Source organism: Acyrthosiphon pisum, chromosome X (genome assembly GCF_005508785.2).
Source record: "Acyrthosiphon pisum isolate AL4f chromosome X, pea_aphid_22Mar2018_4r6ur, whole genome shotgun sequence".
NCBI classification, from domain to species: Eukaryota; Metazoa; Arthropoda; class Insecta; order Hemiptera; family Aphididae; genus Acyrthosiphon; species Acyrthosiphon pisum.
In genome coordinates, this window is record NC_042493.1 from 14,454,974 (window position 1) to 14,479,035 (window position 24,062).

At 29.3% G+C, this 24,062-nt stretch overlaps 3 protein-coding genes across 3 annotated transcripts in view; 1 reads left to right on the forward strand and 2 right to left on the reverse strand.

Annotated features, from left to right (window-relative positions):
• Positions 1-14,565, forward strand: part of LOC115033429 — a 40,668-nt gene extending 26,103 nt beyond the window's left edge. Inside the window, exon 2 of the mRNA XM_029485958.1 lies at positions 13,993-14,565. Coding sequence (XP_029341818.1) covers positions 14,018-14,347 — 330 coding nt within the window. The 5' untranslated portion in view covers positions 13,993-14,017 and the 3' untranslated portion in view covers positions 14,348-14,565. The remainder of the gene's footprint in view (positions 1-13,992) is intronic.
• Positions 4,342-5,679, reverse strand: LOC103309777 (nuclear pore complex-interacting protein family member B4-like). The gene has a single exon (XM_008186080.1). The coding sequence runs from the start codon at positions 5,677-5,679 to the stop codon at positions 4,342-4,344; it is 1,338 nt and encodes a 445-aa protein (XP_008184302.1).
• Positions 14,566-22,827: 8,262 nt separating the features above from the next.
• LOC100573208 (protein ALP1-like) overlaps positions 22,828-24,062 on the reverse strand; it is a 1,899-nt gene continuing 664 nt past the window's right edge. Inside the window, exons 2-3 of the mRNA XM_003245328.4 lie at positions 23,439-23,758; positions 22,828-23,363 (exon numbers count right to left, since the gene is read on the reverse strand). Of these exons, the coding sequence (XP_003245376.1) occupies positions 23,179-23,363; positions 23,439-23,758 (505 nt within the window). The 3' untranslated portion in view covers positions 22,828-23,178. The remainder of the gene's footprint in view (positions 23,364-23,438; positions 23,759-24,062) is intronic.

A 24,062-nucleotide genomic window follows, 5' to 3' on the forward strand; every position in this document is an offset into this window, starting at 1 on the left:
ACCTTAATGATTTTTTCGGAGCACAGCAGGCTGCAGTTTGCTGTTTGGTTTTGTTTTTATTCAATAATTATGAAAATAGATTAAATTCTGTTATTATGATGTATTACGATGGCATATCACATATGACAAATGGCAATGAATAAGTACATTTTGTTTAATCAGTTCAATTTTTATTTCTATAGTTGCTAATCTGTTTAAAATATTATCCTTTCAGTTTTCTTGAAAAAATATTTCTTACAAAATATCTAAAATGTCTTTTTGATAATATTTTTTAGGGGTTAATTTTTTTGAGGGGAGCAGTTTCCCCCTCTCACCACCTCCAAGTTTATGCCTATGGACGCAGTGTACACTAACATTAAGAAAGCTTCCGACAGTTTAGAACTGTATTTTGTTAAAAAAAAACTGGAATGTAACGGTATTTTTGGACCAATTTTAAATGAAATTGAATTAGGCAATTCTATCTCAACGAGTACGTCCGGTGTTTAACAGGGAGGACATCTATCACCTCTACTTTTTTTTTTAATGAATTACCAATATCTTTAAGTAGGTACTGTAAATTCTTAATTTTTGCTGATAACTTAAATCTTTATTTGCCATTTTTTTCAATTGGTGCAGATTGTACTAAATTACAATCTGATTTGAATCGATTATATAAGTGGTGCTCATTGAACGACCTTAATTTAAACTCTGAAAAGTGTTCACAGACAATTTTTTCTCATCAAAAATTAAACTTAAAATTCAGTCATAGTATTAATGGTTCTAACCTAACAGTAGACAGTACCTACCGATCACAGATAAAATATTTAGTTATATAACTACGAACTAAACGACCTAGATATTAACGACCTAGATATTTTAATAATCATATTAATATGATATGCAATAAGGCTCTTCGTGTATTCGGTTTTATACGCCGCAACTGCTCAGAATTTAAAGCTCTTAATTTAAATTTATTAATTCATCATTAAATTAATTCTTTATTAATATTAGTTATTAAGTATAGGTACGATATTCTATTTAGGTACAGTATGTACTGTACTGAGCCCAGGTCTTATTTATATTCAATAAATCTAAATAAATATAATGCTGTTAAAGTAGTTTATTTTAATATAAGTATACGGTATAAATAGGTTTAAAAATTATCTAAATTTTAAAACATCAGTTTGTACTCGTAAATACAATCCTACTAATATTATAAACGCGAAAATTTGTAAGTATGTTTGTTACTCTTTCACGTAAAAACTACTGAATGAATTTTAATGAAACCTTACAATAATATACCTATAGCTTATACATCAGAATAACACCTAGGCTACAAATCATCCCCCTAGGTCCAACCAGGGAATGTGCTCAAACGGAGATTTAGAGATTTACGGTGGAAATTTTTGTTTATAAATGGTTGCCATGGGTTTTAAAACTATTATAATAATAATTATTGGTTGCCGTGAAATCAGTGTATTCATCAATGCATTTAATTTTTTTGTACGCAGTGTTTTGATATTTTATGTACCTATCACAATTACTTTAGAGCAGTGGTCAGCAACCTTTTTGGACTCCTGTGCCACATTCATAAATTAAAAGGAGTTCGCGGGCCAGACAAAAATAAAAATTTTATATTCCAAATTATTTATCAAGAAAAAAAATAACTGTTTAAAACTTTAAAATAATAGACTATACAAATTACAGTTTTTAATAATATAATAATTGTAATATAAACGTATGGAAATTACAACTGCTGATTTAGGCTTAATGTGATTTTTGTTGTTGGATATTGTTTATTATTTTTTCAATTTCCACATTAAAATGACTTGTACTGGCTCTAAGTATATGGTGGAGAATGGAGATGGTCATCAGTTAAGCGTGAATGGTATAGGTTTTAATTTTTTTTCATATGAGAAAAGGCCTGTTCACACACGTAAGTGGATTCAAACACTCAAACCTCCTTATCAAACATCCAATCCAAACATATTTAAACTTATCTACAATATCCGGACAAATATAACCGGTCATGCTTAGATAGTACACATTTGTTGACAAATTCTGCGTCTGTAAATGGTTTTCCCTCCTTTGCAATTAACAAAGCTACATTCACACTGGCTGAAATAATGGCTTTATTTTGAATAGTTACTTTTAAAAAGATCGTTTGTTCTCCGGTTAGAGCTTTTTGTAGTTTTTCAACTTCAATTATTTCTCTTAACTGTCCGTATGGAGAGTCATATTTAACTTAATGTTTGGATTCATAATGCCGTTTGATATTGTATTAATTCACGACAAACAAGGCACACGACTTTCCCTTTATTTTCAACACCAAGTATTATCATATCATATATATATCATATTATGATCCATTTATGTTAAAATACACGACATTCAGAATCTATTTTTTTCTTTTTTTACGTACTGACATTCATTATAATTCGTTTAAAATTTAAATTAACAGGCAAATAAACGATCACTATAAATATAAAGTATAAATTATAATGTTAGTAAAACTACACACTACGCAAACCGCACATACCCGTACGAAAAACGCAACGTTACTGAACAGAATCGAAAATTAAAATTATAGTCCAAATATACTCGTCGTATCCACTTTATCTTATCGGTAACTGCCAAGGTATATCTACCATTATAAAATATGACTGATAGAAACGTTCAATTATATTTATACAATATGATTTTTTTGATATGATATTCAAATAAATGTCATTGTCGTAGAATTTAAAGCGGGCCGTATACAATAATCGCGAGGGCCGGATGCGGCCCGCGGGCCGCCGGTTGCTGACCACTGCTTTAGAGTTAAATTATAAAGTTACGTACAAACAGCACGGGGTCCGCGATCTACCACCGGTAGATTGCCTACCTGATAATGTACAGCTGCGAATCAGAATTTTTATTCCAGGCAACAGAAAAGTTAAGATAAATTTTGAACACCAGACACTGAATATTAAATAACGAATTTAAGAAAGTTTGAGTCATATAGAGTTGTTACATTTAACGGGAAACAAAGTACACGGGATCAGCTAGTTTAATAATATACGTAAAAGATTCGAATCCTTATACGAAAAATTAATACTTTTAAAGGCCAAAAAAATAATAAATATTATTATTAGACAAAATGTGAACTTCAAAGTCTGTACATTTTTTGTTTCTAGTATGAACTACTTAAATTAAATTTCCAACCCTTATAGATAAAAGTATATTAATACAACACAATAATTCCATATATGTACAGTAACTAAGGACAAAAAAATCATTGAGAAATTCGAAAAGTGACCTCTCTAAAGTACCATATTAATCCAATTTGCCAAAATATAAGATACTATACTTATGTTAGAATCGAAGAACTCTTTCTGGAAAAAAATTTGTATACAGGATAAAAAAAAATTAAAATAAACACCATTGTAAAACCAATAGATCCCTCGCTCCGCTCAGAATCTAAAATTAAAATTCAAGGTTTCTAAACTTTTTTGGGGGAACAAGAATTGCGCCATGTTAATTTTTAGCGCTGATGGTCAATATTATTTTGACGGAAACCAAAATTCAATAGTTCGAAATACAAAGCGCAACCAATATACTGAACGTTTTAGTCTTTAATAACTGTGAATATGACGTATACCACCCATTGAATTGCACTCAATATAATATTATAATATACTAGAACCAATCGATATGTACGCATGACATTTTTTTTAATGAAAATTAATAAATTATATTACTTATTGTAATAATTACGTATTATAATTCGCCGTTTCAGCTTTACTTACTGCAAATACTTTTTAAAAATATATCCTCTAACACATTTTAGGTAAAGAGGACACCATACCCGCATGTGGTGTCTCCGCCTGAGATCTCAGTTCAGCATGACCAATTTTTCGAGATTAAATATTAGGCTAAATTTAACTATTATCAAGCTTAAAAGTATACCTTATAAGCACATTATTTAAAACCCACAAGTGAACACATACATTATAATTTTCTTACTTTCATGTAATCATGTTTAATTATAATTTTCGATTCACTATTTAAGCTAATACCTAACACAAAATCGATTATATTGATCGTGAGATTGGTATGTTGTATACGTTTGTAACACGGAGATGACACATTTGGTTGTGGCGTCCTCTTAAAATCAAAAATGTACGCGAACACTATCTGATTCTTTGGGTACCTAACCTCGAGTTTGTTTAATAATTATGAATTATTCATAACATACAATGAACGACGACCTTAGTTACAATTATTTTAATTTATTGCAATTTTGATACAATAATGCAATGGATAGCTCTAATTTATTTTATTCGTGCGGGAAATTTACGACGGCCACAGCGTAGCGTCCGTTTACCGTAAACTGAGAAACCTTTTCTTGAGCCTGGTTGAGCTGGGAACCCAACAGCCATCACTGTCGTACTTGCCTAAGCCAAGTCGTTCAAGTTCCGCGTACTCGGGTAGCCGTACGATAGCGGATGGCTCTTCGTCGTCCGTCCACGTAACCCCTTTGGAATGGTCTCCATCGTACGACCAACCACGTTTGGCCGCCATAACAACGTGTTTAGCCTGTTCGGCGATGTTTCGGGCCTGTGCTTTTTCGTTCTGAATCACGGTTGTTTTGCGTCGACGTTCACACTCGAGTTTAAACCGCTTTGCCGTCCGCTTAAGCAGTTCTACCGGGTGAAGTGGACTGTCTCCGGACGCATGAGGCGGTGGCAGATTAATATTTATGCTCGCGTTATCTTCTTCGTCGGCCGGCGGTGGAGGTAGTTGTGTTTGAAAATAAATGTTCGTAGGCGTGAAACCTCGGGGTGGGAAATCTTCTTCGTCAGCTGGTGGTGGAGGTGGTGGTGGTGGAGGAATGATCGACGAATTCTTGAGATATCGGAGCGGGTAGTCTTCTTCGCCAGCCCGACGACGTTCGGGAGACAGATTAGTGTGAATAGTTTGATCCGTTGGAGGAGTTGAAGGAAGGCGAGAAGGGGGAGATTCGGAAATAGAAGGAGGATTAGATATGTGTGTCATACCAGTGTGTAAAGAGTGTGCGTTATATTCTTCAGCAAGAGGACTATGAGGTATAAGAGAAAGGGGTATAGGTGTAATATCTCGAAGGGAATGATTATCAGCAGAAGGACTATGAGAAGCAAGAGAAACCGTCGTAGATGTAATATCTTGAAGCGAATGATCTTCAGCAGAAAGACTACGAGAAGCAAGAGAAGGCGGCGTAGGTGTAATATCTCGAAGCAATTGATTTTCAGCAGAAGGACTAGAAGAAGCAAGATAAAGTGATGTAGGTGTAATATCTCGAAGCGAATGATGTTTATCGACGGGTGAAGGAGGAGGATATGGACGCTCATGATCTAAGCCATCCACTACCGCGACCTTTCGAGACCGTCGCCGCTGTTTCCTGGCGGATTTCCGTTTTTTTGAAGTCACTGGAGTCATAGCTTCGGGTTTAAGACCGACTGACTCTGAGAAACCAACGGGCTTTGTCGCTTCCAATCGGTACCCGGTGATTGCCATTTTTCGTACACCATACCACCTCGGATATAACGCGTTATGTGAATTGACCGCGACAGGAGGCGGCGCCGCAACGGGCCTCAGGTACGCCGGATACCTAGTCTGGTAGTCGGCCGACTGGTAGTATGGGGCCCTGAAGCTCCCATTGGAATTACCATCAAAGTACATTTAAAAGATAAAACTGAGAACCTTCAAATTTAAAACAATAAAAAAAAACGACAATTGTCTTGTATTTTAATTTGTTTGGTCGTCCTTCGTTTTCCATCACGCTTACGATTTCCGATTTCGGTCTAACGTCTCCATGGAGATGTCGTAAAAGAAATAATAGAAAAATAAACCGTACACAGAAAATTACAAAAAATATACGCCACTGTTTCTCCAGAGGTATACAATAATATTATACTCGCCACTACCACAGCTGCCACCATTATCATCGTCAACCGTCCATTTCCACACCACCGTCACGAACGCGAGCTTGTGTTTTATATTCTGAACGATTTGTTTACTAGAATAAAGTAATTATCGATTTCAAGTAGCCACGACGGACAGACGAAAAACAAAGAAACAAATATATAAATGTATAAAAGAAACTGCCAATGAAACTAATTCCCTATATTATAATGCAGTCGAGCAGACCTGCACCTTTCAGTCATACTATATATATGGACGACGCCGTTCTGCAACGTTAATTTTTTTATTTTACGCGTATTTTATTACTGTCATAACTATTTTTGACTGTTAATAATATCGTCATTATTATTATGATTTCCATTCAAAATATAGACTTGTCATGTGGCATACAAAAATCAACTTACAGTTTTATTAATACCTACAAAAATATTATAAATATTGGGAAATCACAAATTCAGTAAAATAAATATAATAATATTATACTATTTAAACGTTTAACTATAATTAATAGTCTGTTATGTAGTAACTAATAACTAATAAGTAACATAACGAGTAGTAAAAACATGATTTTTCATTTTTTAATCATTCTATTAAATTATAATATATTGTAGGTACCTAATACAACAATTAGTAATGTTTGTGGAATCTTGATTCACAGTTGATTTATTTTCAGGAATTTAAAATTATTACAAACATTCTTTACCCATTGTATTTCAATATTATTACATTTATGTAGATGTAATATATAAACAGCTATGACTGTACATCCTTTTAAAATCTTTTGACAAAAAAATCAGAGGTAAACGTTGTTCCGTTTAAGACCATCGTAGAATGTCCTTAATTGTATAACATTTTTATTTTTGTTTATTCGCTTTTTTTTATGCAACTATGCAATTTATGATATTATAGAAGAATTCAAAAATTATTGCTATAATTAAGTGTACAATAAAAATGTAAGGTATTGATCAACTTGTACTTTTACGATCATACATTTTCGAATATCGATGGTTTTTTAAGAAATGTCATGAATTATTGCCGTAAAATTGTACTCATTCTTGACAGCAAATTCTAAAAAAATATACAAAATATAAAAAGAGCCGATATGCATGAATATGCATTGAGCGTGATTAAATGTGTACTTTAAATAATAAATTGCATGAATGCATATCCCAAATATCCACGGTTAAGATTTGTATTCGAGTTTACAGTACCTATCATAAGACACATTTGCATATTGTGTCCCTTGAAAATCAGCAAATACGAAACAACACGAAACCACATTATCATTCAGTTTGTTTAGAACTATATTATGGAATAATAGAAACATTCTGAGATAAATATTACTTAAATCGCGAGATATTCATTTCGAACTTTGATGATTGTATATAACTAAATAAGCAGGCATTGTATACTGGTAACCATAAACACTATAATATGTACCAGTACAGCAGAACATAACGATCAGTCACTGGTAATTCTTCAGTCATAAATAATTGTATTAATTTCGATATTATATTTAAGTATTTTTAGCACACGATTTTTAAAAATTAATTATCTAAATCATTTGAAAGATAATATCATAGGATAAATCATATACTATAATTATTGGATTTTTCAAATTAGCACCAGCACTATAATATTATGATATGTGTAATATATTATAGAGCTGGATTGAGCTCAAAAATATGTTTTCGAACAGAATTCTTCAATTAATCTAATATACTATAATATTATATTGTTTGTTAAATCGTTGAATCGGTATATTTTTGATATTGGTACTTAATTTAGTTAACGAAATAACGAAAAACCAATTATAAAATATGTAGATGTATTTTAACCTAGCTATTTTATATACAGTCGAGTCTCGATAACTCGAATGTCAAGGGACATAAAAATAAATTCGACTTATGTATTTTTCGAGTTAGACATTATTTTTTTTTTAATTTGTTTTTATTAGAAGTATTATATGTATATTTATAAACTATAATTTATTAAAATTAAATTTTAAAACTCATTTCCTTATTTATTAATTAAAAATGTATTAAAAGATTACATTTTAAAACACAAAATATGTAAATTTCTTACAATTATTTAGAACTTTACTGTTTTTTCCCCCTGCACAGTTCTCTCCTTTTAAAACAAATGTTTGACTCGGTAAACATTTATAAAATAAACCTGTTTCGTCAACATTATAAACGTCATCGGGGGAATATTGATTTATAATTGGCAGGTATTTTACTAACCAGTCAGAACATATTGATTGGTCAACTGAAGCGTTTTCACCACATATTTTACGAAAAACGACGTTATTCCTAATTTTCCAGTTGCTTAACCAACCTTGACTAGCTTTAAATTGTTTATGGCCGAGTTTAGTAACAAAAAAATCGGCCTTCTCCTTTAAAATTGGTCCATTTATTGGAATGTTTAAATCTCTACATTGAATAAACCAATTGAGTAAACTAACCTCTATATCGGGATACTCACAAATTTCATTGACCCTTTATTAGTTTCGTATTTTTGTAAAATATCGTCTTTATTTTTCAGAATAGTTGAAAGTGTACTGGGTGGAATATTAAATTGCTTGGCAATTTCATTTTTCTGTTTACCACTTTTTGTCACCTCACTTATAATGCTCACTTTTTCAGCAATTGTTAATGTAACCAATTTACGTTTAAGAGACATAACTACAAATTGTACACGCTACACAGCGAAGATATACGGCAACTGCCGATTATTTTACAGCACAGTTGTACATAGGATAATTTCATTTGTACATTTGTGATTGTAAACCGGTTATTCTAACGATAAAATGTAAGAAATGACTTCGAGTTATCTATGCTCAACTATTTTTATATTTGACTTATCGCGACAAATATTGCATTGAGTGTATAGGAATTTCCTAGGGACAAAAAAAAAATTCGAGTTATCGAGACTCAACTGTATTAACATCGTTAACCTTGTAACAAAATATGCAAAGGTGGCTTTGACGTGGCGCGTTGGCTGCTCGGAATGCGACTAGGAGTAAGTAACGGCCACAGACACTAGCTCCTGGATGGGTGACCACCCGGGTTCAGAGTAGTTAAAAACCTTACCACACATACACGTGTTTGCTACCTACCGTAAAAACCGTAACAATCGTAAAAACAACCTACCATACCAATCTTATCCATACAACAGCGAATGGCCTTAAGTCGCTGGGCTTAAGTTCAATAATAATAAAAAAAAGTATGCAAATATCAATCCATTTTAAATCGAATTGATTATTTGACATGCCTATTAATTATTATACCTAATTTAATTATATTTTTACTTTAAGCCTCTTATGTATTTCAGAAGTTTATCATTTTAGCGGCCGAGGGCAGAAATAAATTTGCAAGGGTGTTTATAAAGAATATCATAATTTATACAATCGTGATAAAATCCAAAAACCGTAACGCATAAAACGTCAACAGGGACACAACAAGAAAACGAGAGAGCCACTCCATGGGACCTTTCAATGTCACGCTACATCGTACAAACGGATTTTTAATAAACTTTAATAACCGAAATAAAATTTGACTAACGTTATAACAACATGACACACTATATAATAGCTAAAATATAAATAATGGTATAGTTATGGTTATTTAGGAGGCCCTTAGGTCTACAGTTTAGAATGTTAAAAGTATGTTGTATAGTTAAGACTGGGCATTAACGAGTTAAAAAGTTAATTTAATTTAAACTTTTTAACTTAACTAGGTACTTTTGACTTTTTAGTAACTAAACTGTTAACTTAATAAATTTATTTTTTAATTAACGAGAGATTAACGAATTAATTTTTAATTTTATGAAGTAGGTAGATACGTAAAGTTAATTTATTTTGTTTTTAATTTTATTATATTTCACACTCAGTCTATTTCGTTTTCATGTCAAAAAATATTTACCGTGAATTGTTATACATATTATCATATAAAATTCATCTTCGTTATCTATGTTTTATTAGTCGTGTTACCAGTTGTGTCATACTAAATGACCAGAGTATATTTTTGAAAACGTAGGTGTATATATAAATTGAATCGACGTAGTTTTGTCCGAGAAGGAAATATAAATAAGGCTCACGAATGGTCGGAGAGTTGGTGAACATTAAATAAGGTAGAACGGTTATTTTAAATACAAAAATTTGTTTTTCAACTAAAAATGTACACAGTAAAAACCATTTATGTGGTCATTTTTACTCTTTCGAAAATTGAGGTCGGTGTTCAACTTGAGTTATATGGAAACTGTGCACCGATTACGTAACTCTCCGTACATATTTGGCAGTAAATTTGACATGGGAAACCACGGGCGTCGGAAGTGGCGAAAAACACAGTCCATTTGGTAGAAGTTGAGAAATATACACAACACAGGACCTATATGCTACAAATATCTGGTTAACGATTTGTCCGTGTATGACCGGAAATTGTCCATATGGCTATAGACGTCATAACACCGCACTTATCTAATTCTCGTATTATAATAATTATTAGATTATTATAGTAGGTATTATACTATTAATTCATTATAACATTATATTTAAACATAATATTATGCTGATTTGATAACAAATTATTCATGGATAAATATGCAAGAAGTCGTTGTTGATATTGTCAAAAAAATTATTTTTTTTATTATGTTAAATTTGTGTGCATGCCTTTAGTTATTATTTGTATAAGCTAATAAGCTATAATTAATATACATGACTCAAAGTTTGGTACATTTAAAAATAAATATATATATATACCTAATAACTATAAATTATAACATTAGTTATAACGTTATGACTTATGGACTTCGGAAGTGATTCTATTTTATGTAAAAATAAAGTAATAGAAATATATAGTAATGCAGAATGTTTTTATTAAATAAACAATAAACCATCATCTTATCAAGCTTTTTCTATAACGTCATTTAATTTACATACCCACTACAATAAAGATTTAGCTTAGATAATAATATTATTATATTATGCTTTCCAGTTTCTACTGATTAAGTATATTTAGTCTCCAAATATTTTTGAGTATACGGTATATCGACATAAAATAAAGTCCCCCCCCCCCCCCATAAAAATTGCCCAATTTATGCCCATGAAAGTGTAAACCTGAATTACTTTATTAACTATTGACACAATAGTATAATAAACTAGTAAATTTTTATTGTCGATTTAGCATAGCGAAAACCATGTTGTTCTTCTGAAATTATATTAGTAAACACCGCATCCAATTTAGGAGCCTTACATTTTTCAAAGATTTTTGGTAGAGTACTCAGGCGTGATATAGAACAATAATAAAATTGTTGTTGACAAAATTACTATAAACCGCTTTAAAAATAGGCCAATAAGATAAACATAACTAGACTTCCACTTATTTGGATACCATCCGGTTCATATCGATAGGTTAGGTTAGGTATAATGGCAATTCAGATTTATTATTTCTGGTATGAGATCGGGCCATCGGGACCATATTTGTAATGATTAGACAGAGAACGAAAAGTCTTGAATATTTCAGCCACAGTGAATTCAAAATTATTACTAAATTAATATCTAATATTCAAGACCGTGGTCAGGAATAATTATTTAATTATTTAATTTAATATAGACGGATTCAAAATATATATTATTTATGAAACAAGTTAAGTGTCTCATCTATACAAGTTTCCGTAGTGATACCGTACCGTTGGTAATATTTATGTGGAATGGTACCATGCGTTAGATTTCTGCCAGTTTTTTTTTTACAAATTTCCAGAAATATTTTGGATTATTTGATCAGGAAGATTATATTGTTTTTAAATGTTTTTCATAACATCATTTATTTAAGTATTTACATTTTTTCTTATCACAGAGAATTCAGTAGGTATATATAATGTGTTAAGACTGATTGATTCAAATAGTTAACTTAAATACGTACCTATAATACTTTTTAGGAACCGTCTTCTCAATTGTAACTGATAATATTTTTTAGAAATTATTATAGCGATATTCATATCACATTCTATTGACACACTAGACCTATCATAATAATCAAAGTTAACGTTCATGTCATAATAATTAGCAATACTGGGCATTAACGAGTTAAAGTTACTTATGGCTTTTCATTAACTTAACTGTTCACTTACTGAATTCATTTTTTTAATTAACGTGAAATTAATGAATTCATTTTTCATTTTAAGAAGTAAGTTAAGTTAATTTATTTTGTTTTTAATTTAATTATATTTCACTATTTCTGTCTATTTCGTTTTCATGTCAACAAATATTTACCGTGACTTGTTTAGAGTTAAAAATGTATATCGTTTGAATCTAACCTAAATGGAAATACTATATAAAGTATAAACACTATAGTCTATAATTTAGTTTTGGGTTGGAAAACAATTTTATTATGTACGCTAGCGTTGTATAAGCAAATTAACTTTTTTTTAACGGTCCCGGTTATTAAAGAGTATAATGTAGGCAATTCAATTCACACGTGGTATCGGCTCGGCCCAGAACGTGCACGTGTGTGAGTATGTAAATCGATATTAGTGTGAGTGAGTTATTAGACAAATATATTTACGCACGCACATGCACAAGTCAGTACTAACAAAAATGCTTTTACAGGAAAGACTCTCACGCCTCGTTGATATGTCAGATTTTGGTCAGTTTTTGCAGGTCGGATCAAAGCTCGAATTTTTATTTTACTTCAAATAGTAGTAGAAAAATACATTTGAAAAATTACAAATATTCTACATTATTCAAATGCATATTTCATCTTCTATAATTTTCAAAATCGGGCTTAGATCTGACTTACAAAATGTTCTCTACCTTTAAATAAAAAAGAATTGACGAATTCCGACTATTCTACAGAGCGTAAGAGTTTTTCCTGTAAGACATATTTTTGTACCAAAAAACGCACTGGCCCCGACCCCCAAATGCATTATCAAATATTTGTTGAAATTCGATTGTATTTTAGTATTTATAAGATTATATAAATAAATACTATTAGGTAATATTACTTTTAATTAATTACTATTAGGAATTTTATTAATCCCAAATTTTAAATTTCTATGGCGTTTAATGTTATAATTTGGTTAAGAAAATAATGTGTTTTTATTTTGATAATATATTTATTTAATTAACACATAAAAAACAACAATACGTGTTTCAAATTTTTAAATTCTTAAATAAACCATGGTAGAGTGAGAGTTTTTCCTGTAAGACATGTTTTTGTACCAAAAAAACGCACCGGCGCCGACCCTCTTAATAAAAAGCTAACAAAAAGTCTGTATTAATTTTTAACTTAACTGAGTTAACCTATAGTTAAATTCACTTTTATCTCTTAACTTTTTGTTATTGGTGCATATTAACTTAACTTAACTGAGTTAAAAAAAATCATTAACTTTCCCAGCTATGATAATTAGCTCTATTATAATCCAAGTACATAATGTTCGAACAGAGACGATTAGCATAATCAGGTAATGCATAACCGGATGTCAGAACAGGGCATGTGGTATGAGGGCATGTTGGGCAAGCGATACATACTATTATCAACAGTAAATCATTATGTGAGTTATTTGAAAAAAACTAAATCTAGTTGGGTAGCCCGAATGTTTAGTATATTATTCAATTGGTACATATTTAAAGATGAAAAACAGTAATTAATTATTTGTGATCATGTAGAAGTGTGACCGTTACATACTGAGCCAAAATCATTACTCGAAAACCAAACATGAAGTAGATTATAAACGCCATATAATAATATTATGTCTTAATGACTTAATAACAAGATATAGGTACTCTACAATATTTGAAAATTGTTAAATTCAAAAGTAAAAATTCTAATTTTAAAGTGCTTAAGAGTTCAATTTCAATAAGTGTAAAAGTCGATTTCAAGTAAACTTCATGATGAATTAAATAGATTTCGGAAGTTTAATCCGATAACTAGAATAGTCGGTACAGTTGGCATAAGATGTTTTTCAATGTTTAATATTTTGGTAGAAAACTCAAAACGAGATTGAATTCTAAAATTTAATTTAAATTTAATTAAATTAAAAAATAATATTATGTCTTTCTATGCTCAACAGTTTCCATAGCGTCGCAGAGGAAATAATGGAATGCAAAAAAGTAATACGTAGTATTATAGTTACCATCATCATACTGATATGCATGGGGATACGAATTGGATTAAAAAAGTCCATAGAAGAAAATGCTATGAAAGAATCGAACGAGCGTGCAATGCGTACTATTTCTCATTTTACATATCCACCATTACTACAGGCGGATAATGCAATAGAACTGGAAAATAGTCGTAAAATAGACGGTATGTTGAAGAGAATTTTTCATATAAACCTTGAGAGTGTCCAACATGAAACAAGTTACATGGACAGCGGCTTTAACAGTAACGATGCCAGTGACGTTGCAGACCAAATGGACGAATAGTGTATGTGTTTGAAGTAATTAGTATTTAATAATGTTTAGTACAAAAATATTTTATATTCAATTATTTTACATAATTTATATTGTAAGAAATATAATATAATTCTCAATTGATAAAAAAAACATTATATAAATGGAAAGTATATTATTATTTAATTAGTCTACGCCCTAATAATAAATTGGAACATAAAATACGTAGGTAGTGACAACATTTTTTAACACCTGTAAAATATAATATTTGACATTTATGTTATAATATATTGTTTACTAATATAATAAAAATAAATTAAATTTGTTTCTGGTTGTTTTACTAACAATAACAAATTAAAATCTGTTTTAAAAAGTCCAACCACTTAGGGTAAAGTCTACTGAATAACTGACAATCACTATAAACTACAAAATGGGTTCTAATACGAACTTTCTATTGTCTTGTATTATAGTCGTATGATTTTGTTAGGAATTTAGGATGGCATCTTGAGGGCCGTATATCATTAAAATATCGTACGTCATATGCGCATCAACATGCTGAACAATATAGAAGGGTATAAAAAATAATTTTTGATTGAAAATTCTACGATTGTCATATATCATAGTATGTAATAAATATATGCAAACAATTAAAATTGCATTAATTCAATTAAATTGTAGTCATAATTATATAAATGTACATACATAATATAATATTATATAGAATCTATATTATAGATAATGAATAATATATGATTTTTAAGTTTAAAAATAATAGTGATACATAGCAATAAGTTTTTGTCAAAATTCATATGTTGACAAAACTCATCAAAATATCGAATTTTTTTTAAATTAAATTTTTATAAATAAAAAGTTTTATTTAATTTAAAGTACAGTTTTTGATGTTCAGGAGCCTGTTGTAAATGATAGATAGCACCAGAAATTTAGAAAACAACTTACCGATTTTCGGTATACACCTTTTTTCAGTTATATTGTAAAATAATTTTGATGTGTAAATGATGTACGACCTTGAATGATATATAAATGATATATAATCCAAAAATCGGATGATACGCAACTGTCTTAAAAAAAAGTTCAAATGTATTAATTAACAATAGTGATGTGCAGACGACAACCGGCGATTTTGAGACTTGTATGTGCGGGCAACTCGTCGTACACATTCTTTTCAATGGCTAGGTCAATAAATTGCTAACTTCACACTCGTCTTATACTATCATCTCTGACATCTACCGATGTAACAGTACATAATTTTCATAATTTGAAAAGTACTTAAGTATTGTTTTTCACGGATGTTGTTCTTCTATGCTGCGTTCAACTCGTTTCAATAGTCGGTTTGGCGGACTCCGGCCGCGGAAGTCATTCAAATTCACAGAAAACTGTACTATATTAACAGGTAAGGCTCGTAAAGAACTTTCGAGCGAAAAATCAAATTTTAATTAAAAAAATATGTAGATAGGTGGGCATGTATCTCAGTGGTAACGTTGGTTAAATAATATTATTATTCCTCAGGCATCGAAACACGGACTTAAAATTAATAATTAGTGTAATACTATACACTGTAGGTACACTATACTATACACATAACTGAGAAAAGAGAATAAGGAATTCAAATGTTTTTTTCAAAATTAAAATTGACTTCTGGAATCTTCTTTTTTCTTTCACTCTTAATGGTCTAAATGCACGAAAAAGCGGCCAGCTTTCAACAGCTTTATAAGTTTGATACCTAATAAGTCAATTTACTCTAATATTTAAGGAGAACACAGAAATTGGACGTAAGTTTTGGTATGTTACACATAACTCATAATTTATATAGTTAAAGCCTAGGTAAAGGTAATGATAGTGAACATTTTAAGAAGCCTGAAAATCTTATGTGTAAAATGTGTACCTAGTGACCATCCATTGTGTTGTTATTAAAATATAATTACTACTCTATTACTGTTTTTTTTATTACAAATATTAATTTAAGACTCAGTATATAATATTATGTTATAAATAAAGTATTTCAGAACATAATAATATCAGATATATATTATTTAATTATATAAATATAAAACAATATTTAAAATGATAAAAAAAGTTATAAAATTAAAAATAAAGATATTGATAATAATTTGAATTGCCTAGAAGTAGGTACATTTTGATAATATGTAAACAATTAAAAAAAAAACAATTAGACCTTTCAACAGTAGTATCCAAAACTGATTCTGCCACAACTCGCTAAGGTGAAATTACTATTATTACATGGATTAGAGGCGCTCCACATAGCGGTTTAAACACCAATATCAGAGGATATAAGAATAACAATATAAGAATCAACTCCAATATGATAAGCTAAAAATTAAAATAATAAAATATACCTACATTTATACAAGGTGTGTCTTATGTCATTGTACGCGGGTTTTTTTTTTAACTATTATGGATCGATGGCACAGAATTTCGTTAAAAGAAAAAAGACGTGCTTCTTTATTTTTAACATGCAATTTTTTTAAAACAATTTCAACATTTTTAAACACGCAGGTGTACCAATAGAAAAATCAACTTTATTTTTTCAAATGGTAACTACTATATTTTTTAATGGATTCTGGTAAAGCTTTTTTACTGAAAATTTTGTTAGCCAACTTTGAAACATAGTTCAATATTTTTATTTTAACATACAATCATCAAAATCAGCATTATTATTTAATTTGTTATTATAATCGTAATTAATTACTTCACAGTTACTTTTCTTATAATATACATTTGAATTCTTTATTAGGTGGCTAAAGTAATAATGGTAGATATTAGATAAATTGGTAAATGGTATTCGATTGCTGATATTAATGTCTTAGGTATACGTATGAGGGTTAAAAAAATGGTGTAATGACAAAAGTGCAATGTTTTCATGCTCTTCTCGTAGTGGGATAAACTTGAAATTTGAACCATAAAGGTTCTCTATATTGGTAGGTATCGCGTGCAAAGTATGAATTTAGGAGTTTAAATTCATAACTATTCTTATTTTTTAGTTTTGGATATTTATATTTTATTTCGTACTTTTCCTATCATAAATTCCCATCACACTTTTCTTACAATAGCATTAATTTTGATTCTTTATTAGCCTAAGGTAATACCTTGTGGTATTTGATTCTTGTTATAATAATACTGGACATATCTCTAATTAACTCATATTAAAAGTATGCATAAGTTAGATATAAACCTATATAATATTGAGATTGACTATTTATCTAAATATCTTGCAAATTGTTTATTTTAAATCACGATTATTAAATAATTCTTAAAGAATTTCAACTGCTAAATTCATACTTTGAAAGCGATAACTACCAATATAGGGCACTTACGGTTCAAATTTCAAGTTATAAAAGTTAGTTATAAGAAAAAATTATTTAGCTCTTGTAAATTAAACCTATACCAATTAATTTAATTAAAATCATTAATGCATATTTTAAGAAACTTTAGAGGACCATAGTTAATAAACTAGCGAACCAAAATTGATGATTTGACTATCAAAAATTTTCAAAAAAAAAAAGCTTTACCAGAATCTATTAAAAGATATAGTAGTTACCATTTGAAAAATAAAGTTGCTATTGGTACAGCTGCGTGTTTAAAAATTTTGAAATTGTTACAAAAAAATTGCCTGTTAAAAATAAAGAAACACATCTTTTTTGGATTTAACGACATTCTATGTCATCGATCCATAATCGTTAAAAAACCCCGCGTACAATGATATAACTAAATAAGATACATCCTGTATATATTGATATAACAATAATATATATTAAAAAAATCATAGTAAATGTTCAAACAACTTCAGGACATAGTTGTTCAATTATTATTTATTGGTCCAGACTCCAGGTTGTTTTATCATATTAAGCTTTATGAAAATAATAAATATATAGTAGGTACCTACTAAGTTAACATTAAATTGATTTAGATTAGATGGGAAAATGAGTGTCGCTCTGCTGTACAGTAGGTTACAAGAGGGTCACTGTAATGGATTGTGTTAAATTTGAATTCAATGATATAATATCATTGTGTAAAAAAATCATTCTGAGCGAAGAGTGAAGACCATCAGTCAGCCTGTGATATTATTAAGTATATTTGATGATTAAATGTCATTAAAATCGGTCCAGCCGTTTTGGAGGACTGCGACCACAAACGCCATGACATGAGATTTTTATATAATATTAGATAATGTCCATTTACTCCGTTTGCAATCACCAATAATTCGGATTTTCTTAATTTTAAGCTGTTTGGTTCGACAAAGTATTCCGGTCAAATATAATTAGGTATACGTAACCATGGAATATAACTTATAATAACTGTTATTATTGTATCCTATATTAATTGTGTGCGAACCTTTACGATTCATTAAATTTTTGGAATTCGTCATAAACGTTTTATGCTGAATAAGTACAATATCTATAAACAATTGTTGTCATTTTTCGATATTCGGAAAATATCTCAAGGTCATAAAAAACAAGAGATAATTGAAGAAAGAGTTGCAGATGAAAGTTCAGCACGTATTTTAATATTACCTATATACATATATACACACGGTGAACCCTTCCCTAACGGACCAATAATACATCTACTAAAGATCGGTATACTCATATTCTTGCAGCGAGTTACAAAGGCTGCTATTAAACTCAAATAAAATTAAATATTAAAATATTATTATTGACTAGGACTGCAATGCGGTTCGCTGATTGCAAGAAATTGAACTGAGCGAGTTAAACACACCGAAGCTTATTGAACTTGTTTTTTGAATGATATGGATTTGATAGATTCTGATAACTGAAAAGGTACAAATTAAGATAACACTATTGTTGGGACATGCTTTTGTTCGAGGAAGCGTTTTTACTCCAATATTACTCTCAAACATTTATATTTAATACATTTTTCTTAAATATTACAATTGACAAACCAAAATAACAAATTATAACCACGGAAGAACAACATTGAATTATTGATTTATGGCGGATCTCTGTTTCTACGGAAACAAAATTAAGGTATCAAAATTTAGTTTTTCGGTGATTATTCATCGATGGTAGGTAGGACATCGATCAAAACCACTTGTTGGCACTCAGCGATGTCCACACTATCACCGTGCCAAGTTTGGTCGAGATCGGTTAATCCGTTGCAAAGAAGTATGCCGTTTAGTAAACGGCTATCCCGCGTATAAGAGCTTCGCTTCGCTCAACTCAATTAAAATATTAACAGTGCCGTAGATCTCCGTATAGGTACTATTAGTATGTGTTGATAATCAAGATCTTTTTCGGGTACTAACATTTATTGTACCTACCTATAACATAAATACGCTTATACAGTTACTGTATAAGCGTATTTCATAAATTAATTTTTGTAATCAAGCAATTCGTGTTTTGCAAACAGCTATTATTCGTAAGAAGTCAACAATGAAATTAACTTAATTTTCTATAACTTTGTCAACTGTCAAATTTCACTGAATATTGTAATCTTTTAGATTCTGAGTATATTTATATTGAGTCTATTGATATTACAAATTACTAAAGTGTTTGTTTTTTTTACAACATTTTTAACTGATATGCATTGATTCTATAAGGTTCTCAAGTTTTTTACGCTGAGATGCTTCGTCTGATTTCTTTAACTGAGCAACTTAAACAATGCATTATGCAATTAATCTAAATAATATAATGATCAAATTTAAATGATTGAATATTATAATTTTATTGTTTAAAAATTATTAGAATACCTACCTTTCATAATTAATGTAATATTATGCAATTGCAGGGTGGGCAACATGTTTTTGTAACGAATAACTTAGTATAAATTACTAAGATAATAACTAGACTAATTTAACATATGTATCATCTTTAGCATTATGAATACCTAGTTTACAAAAACGTTCAGTCCCGCGCCGATCCGTGATCGTCACTATAGTGCATATTGAAAATTTGCTTAAAAATAATTTCTGCTAAAGAGGCACCGCTATAGTATTTATCACGGCCATACAAAAAGCCAATTCTTTGCAGTTGATTTCTGTTTCAAATTTCAAATTTTGTCAAAACCACGGTTAATTTGTAGTTCAAAACTTATAAAATATTAAATGCGTATAGCTAATGCTAGACAATTTAATACAAGGTCTTTCATACAACTATACAAGGAGTTCATACTTTTACTGAAAAATTACAGATAATTTATGAAAATTGGTAGGTATGCAAATACAACGTTTTATAAAAAATGAATTAATTCTGATAAGACGTATATGAAATTTACGTCTTGCTTAGTATAGTTGACAATTGAAACTTGATAAATATTTTTTTTTTTAAAGTAATAATAATATGGGCAATGGGGGGGGGGGCTTCAGCCCGTTAGCCCCCTCCCCCCTATGCAGGCGCCACTGATATTGAGTATACTTTAAACCATGTATTGAAAAATTGGCCACAAAAATTAAGAATACTAGGTAATAAAAATTTGATCTTGACAATACACAATATGGTATAAAATAATATGAAGGTAGTAGTTTACTTACTTTATCCTCTTACCAAAATATTGGAGTTCACTAAACATGTTTCTGCACTCTTTCATGCAAACATTGAAAAACTTATTCTAAAAAATAAAAGTAATTTAAAAAAGGATCCTAAACTAATAATAAGCCATGTTTGTAAAAGCTACTCACTAAATATATGCAAAAACTGCAATACACAATTTTAAGATAAATTTTTAAACGTAAGTATTAATTGCTATGTGCCTATGTAAGGAAGTGCAATGATTCATTCAATCAGTGTAACAAAATAAAAAGTTTAAAAAAAGTAGTTCATGTTTGAGTACAATCATGCTTATTAAAATGATGAGTTATTATTATTTGTTTTAAGCACTTATGTTATAATTTCACATTTTATTTTTTATTGTATAATTATTATGAACATGTTAAATAATATATAAGTAATATTATGTTTTGAATTACAATTAATTAATACCTACAATAAAACTTACATTTAACATTATATTGTTTATTGTATTTGGTAATATGATTTATGAACTTATGGAGATTTGAAGTATATGCAAATATGCAAATACTATATAACGTAAAATGTAAACTATTTTATATTTCTAACTAAAAACTATAATCATTGATAAACAATGATATTAACTGGTGTTACAAATTAATTTATTTTTATGAACATTTTAAGGAGTAAAATACGCTACTACTTTAGTACTAACTATAGTAGTAATGATAAGAAATAATATGTGTCCTGTATTATCGTATATTGTATTTTTTTAATACACGATGCAGACTTAATTTGTAAGTTATAGTCGAAAAACTTCAAAATGCTCGATTTTAGAAAAAAAATGTGATTTTGATTTTAAAATACTAAGAATTTACATTTTTTAGAATTTTTTTATGAAATGTTGATATTTTTATGTTCAACGTATTGGTGAAATCAGAATTTACCTATTTTACTTACTTTTTTTGTTATTGTTAATAATAAGTACCATAATTAAGTAAGATTGGTAAATTCCGGTGTCACCAACACGTTGAGCATTTTCAAATAAAAAAGTTCCAAAAAAATCGTTTGGAAAGTAAACTACATTCGTTTCTAAAGATTTAATTCATACACCAATACATAGAATTATTTAAAGAATTGGCTCTCTTAGCGCTCAGGGCATTTCATTTTGTACATTTAAGTAACTAATTAAAGAAGTATACATTTTGATATAAAACCTAGAAATAATTTATTTAAAAATAACTTAATTGTTTTCAATTAATAATACTTTTATATTTATACTTTTAAAGTATAAAGTACATTAACTAAAAGGTATAAGGTACTAAAGTTATTGAACTTATCAAAAAGATACATTAAATTACCAAGTAAATTACATAAACTATGTAAGGTATTATTCATTTTTATTTTTATTTTTATATGTTAATAAATAAAATTATATTATACACAAAAAACTAGTTGTAACTTGTAAGGCACTCAAGGAACGAATAATACATTTTTTCATAAGCCATCAACAATTTGTCTAATAAATCTCTAATAGCATCATAATTTAAATATGAGACGTATACATGACATGTATTTGTGTAAATCAGTACAATTTTGTAAAATAACTATTGATTCAAAATCAACAAATATAAAATAATAGTATTAAGTTATACAATATTGTTGATTACTGTATCGATGATTGTACTTATTTTTTAGTAATTAATTGAACACATATCTCTTACTATTTCTTAATTAATTTTTATATTTACCTTAATACAAAAATGTAGTAAGTAATAACCATACATTCAATATAAATAAAAAATAAATGTTAATAATCGAGAATAAATAAATATATAAGTACCTCCCTATACGAAGAATAAAAAAACTATTGATTTGTAAAGAAGTATACATTTTGATGTAAAAATTAGAAATAATTTATTTAAAAAATAAAAATTACTTAATTATTTTCAAATAATGTTTTAATATATTTTATACTATTGAAGTATAAACTACATAAGGCACTAAGGGCCGTTATTACAATGTCTTGCTAAATTATAATTATCTGTCAGTTAAGCTAGCGTGCAGTTTAGCGTAGCGGGGACTTTAGAGGCAAGTTTAGATTAAACCATTATTACAATGTCACCGCTAGTACTATCCGTCAGTTAATAAATCTCAAACATAACAACGATTTTCATTGGCTATTGAAACCAGCTGTTGTGCAATAACAAACTGATAATGGAACATATTATATTTTGATAACACTGAAAACTGATGCTATTTTTTTTATAATATCTGAATTTTACATGTTCATTTATTTTATGTTTACATTACCGTTTTACCGTTTTGTCTTTTTTACCATTGGGATTTTACTGTTATTAGTTATCTATATTTTGTAAAATGATTAACACAAAAAGAGATAGGCAGGTGAATTTCAGTCTCGTTATGTGGTTCCGTTAACTCAAAATTATCATTTGGTAAATCTTCTTTCATCTCTCTACATATATTGTGCAGTACTGCTGTTGCCACTATAATGGCTTGAACCGTTTTAAGTTGTAATCGTAAACCTTGAAATTATAAATAGGAGGATTACGAAAAAAATAATAGTAAAAATTAAAATTAAAAAACTTGAAAATATATACCAAGTGATAATACTGGGAATCGTCTCTTCCAGACCCCAAAACTTCTTTCAACTACATTCCTCGTTCTAATTTGAGATTCGTTGTACAACATCTGTATACGTCCAACAGGGTTTGATATTGGTGTTAATAAGTATGGTTTTAATGCATACCCACTGTCACCTAGGATAGCCATTTTCTGAAATTCTCCAGATTCTAACCTAGCAAATAATCTTGAATTTCGGAATATGTGACTGTCATGTGCTGAACCTGGCCATCTAGCTACAATATCCATAAACTGCAATTCTGAATTCACAAGGGCTTGCACATTCAAAGAAAAATATCTACAACATATAAAAAGTATAATTTTAAATTATAATACAATAATAGCATTAGCTCATAGTTATATGTAAATTTTACATGCATCTGTATTCTGTAGGTATATTATACAAATATTACAGTCATTTATAAGGTTACTCAAAATGATTCTTTCTGATGCCTTTGAATTTAAAAAGAATTTTGGTAATTATTTTGTGACACACATGTACCCATAACATTGTAAATATATACATTATACATGTAAATGAAACATACTGTGTATACTGTATATTATATAGTACATTATAATAATTTAATAATGATAGTAGG